The 1679-nt window shown below is 67.8% G+C and overlaps 1 protein-coding gene across 1 annotated transcript in view; it reads left to right on the top strand.

Annotated features, from left to right (window-relative positions):
- MORN4 (MORN repeat containing 4) overlaps nt 1-196 on the top strand; it is a 760-nt gene extending 564 nt beyond the window's left edge. Inside the window, exon 4 of the mRNA XM_010285993.1 lies at nt 48-196. Within this exon, the coding sequence (XP_010284295.1) occupies nt 48-196 (149 nt within the window). The remainder of the gene's footprint in view (nt 1-47) is intronic.
- The last annotated feature ends 1483 nt before the right edge of the window (nt 197-1679 follow it).

The following is a 1679-nucleotide window of genomic DNA, read 5'->3' on the forward strand; positions in this document are numbered from 1 at the left end:
GCCCCCTGCCCCATCCCTCCTGGACCTTCCCCCCCTCCCTTCCCCAGGTCTCCTGACCTTCCCCGACGGCTCCCATGGAGTGCCCCGCAACGAGGGCTTCTTCGAGAACAACAAGCTGCTGCGGCGGGAGAAGTGCCCAGCTGTTATCCAGAGAGCCCAGAGTGCCTCCAAGTCTGCCCACAACCTGACAGCATGACGGTGCCCCACATCCCCTCCCACCATGGTGGGGACCCCCCCACCAGGCATTCGCTGGCCCCACCATGCCCAGAGCAGGGATGCAGTGCTGCTCTGTGGCCCCCCTGCCCTCCGCTCGCCGGCTGCCCAGCCTTGGTGGGGTCCTACCCCCTGCTGACCTCCCCACCAATGGGGGGGACAGGGGCCCCTGTTCTCCACCCAAGTGCCCCAGCGTGGCCGTGGTGCCTTCTTTCTCTGGCTGTAGCCCTGGCACCCAGCAGAGCAGCCGGGGCCCAGGCCCTCTACTCCCCCAGGAAGGCTGCGGGCCACCGGGGCCGCCAGCCCACCACAGGGGATAGAGTGGGGGTGTACGAGCTGGGGCTGGGCCCAAAAAAAAGGTTTGCCTGGGCTGGGCGCTGCTGGCTGGACCATGCCCCCACAGAGGGGCAGCTCCTGGCCTGCCTTGCTACCCTGGTCCCGAGGCAGGGTGGGTACCCCAGGCAGCTGTGGCCTGTGCTCTCAGCTCTGGGTGACCAGCCATCCCCCTGTGTGCCCTGGACAGGGTGACACTGTGCCTCCAAAGGACCTAGCCTGCCCTCAGGGCCAGCCAATGGGCTGTGTCCCCCTCATCCCTGTGCCAATCCAGCCTGCCCACTGCCTTGGGGACATCTGCAGCAGCATCCCCACCAAGGGGCACCAGGGGATGCCCAGCCTGCCCTGTGTCTGCTGCGTGCTGGGGAGGGCAGGAGTGATGGTGAGCAAGGAGCAGGGTCAGTCGGAGCACAGGGCACCCCAGGGCACGAGCAGGGCTGTGTGGGGTGCCAGGGCTGGAGAAGAAGGCCTGGGCAGGGTGGGCAGGGATATGGGCACGGCGAGGGGGCAGGCAGGGTGGGCAGGATGTCTTGTGCCCCTGCACGCCTCCCTCATCTGTCCCCCATGTGTGCCCACCTTCACCCTCAATGTAGTCCGGCTGGCTGTGGCGCTGGGGTCCCGGCAGCCCTCGCAGCCCGGCGGGCTGCAGGGGCTGTGCCCGCCCTGCCGGTCTCTGCCCCCTCCGGTCCTGTGCCTTGCCATGACCCTGCCTTGTGCTGCTGCCTGCACGGGCCTCAGCCGAGTAAAGCACGTTGCCAAACGCCCGGGCCGTGTGCTTTGTGTGGGGAGCAGGGACGGGGCGGGGGGCTGCTTGTGCGGGCAGGACTGCAAACACAGAGGCAGAGCAGCAGGTTTATTCCCGGCTCACGTCATGGGGATCCATCCTTTCTCAGGTGGGGACGGTGGGACCCTGGGGGAATGCCCAGGCCAGGGGACGCAAACGTGGCCAGGGGTGCTGGGTGTCCCCTCCACCCGCTCTGCCCAGGGCAGCCCTGTCCAGCAGGAAGGAGCGAGATGGGTCACTTTCTCCTGGCCATGTCCCAGTGTCCCCACCACACCCCCAGCTCCCATGGTCCCTGGCTCCCGTGCCTTCCCAGTGCAGGAAGGGGCGAGTGGGGACCACTCACAACCAT

This window comes from Phaethon lepturus, unplaced genomic scaffold (genome assembly GCF_000687285.1).
Source record: "Phaethon lepturus isolate BGI_N335 unplaced genomic scaffold, ASM68728v1 scaffold25404, whole genome shotgun sequence".
In the NCBI taxonomy this organism is placed as follows: Eukaryota; Metazoa; Chordata; class Aves; order Phaethontiformes; family Phaethontidae; genus Phaethon; species Phaethon lepturus.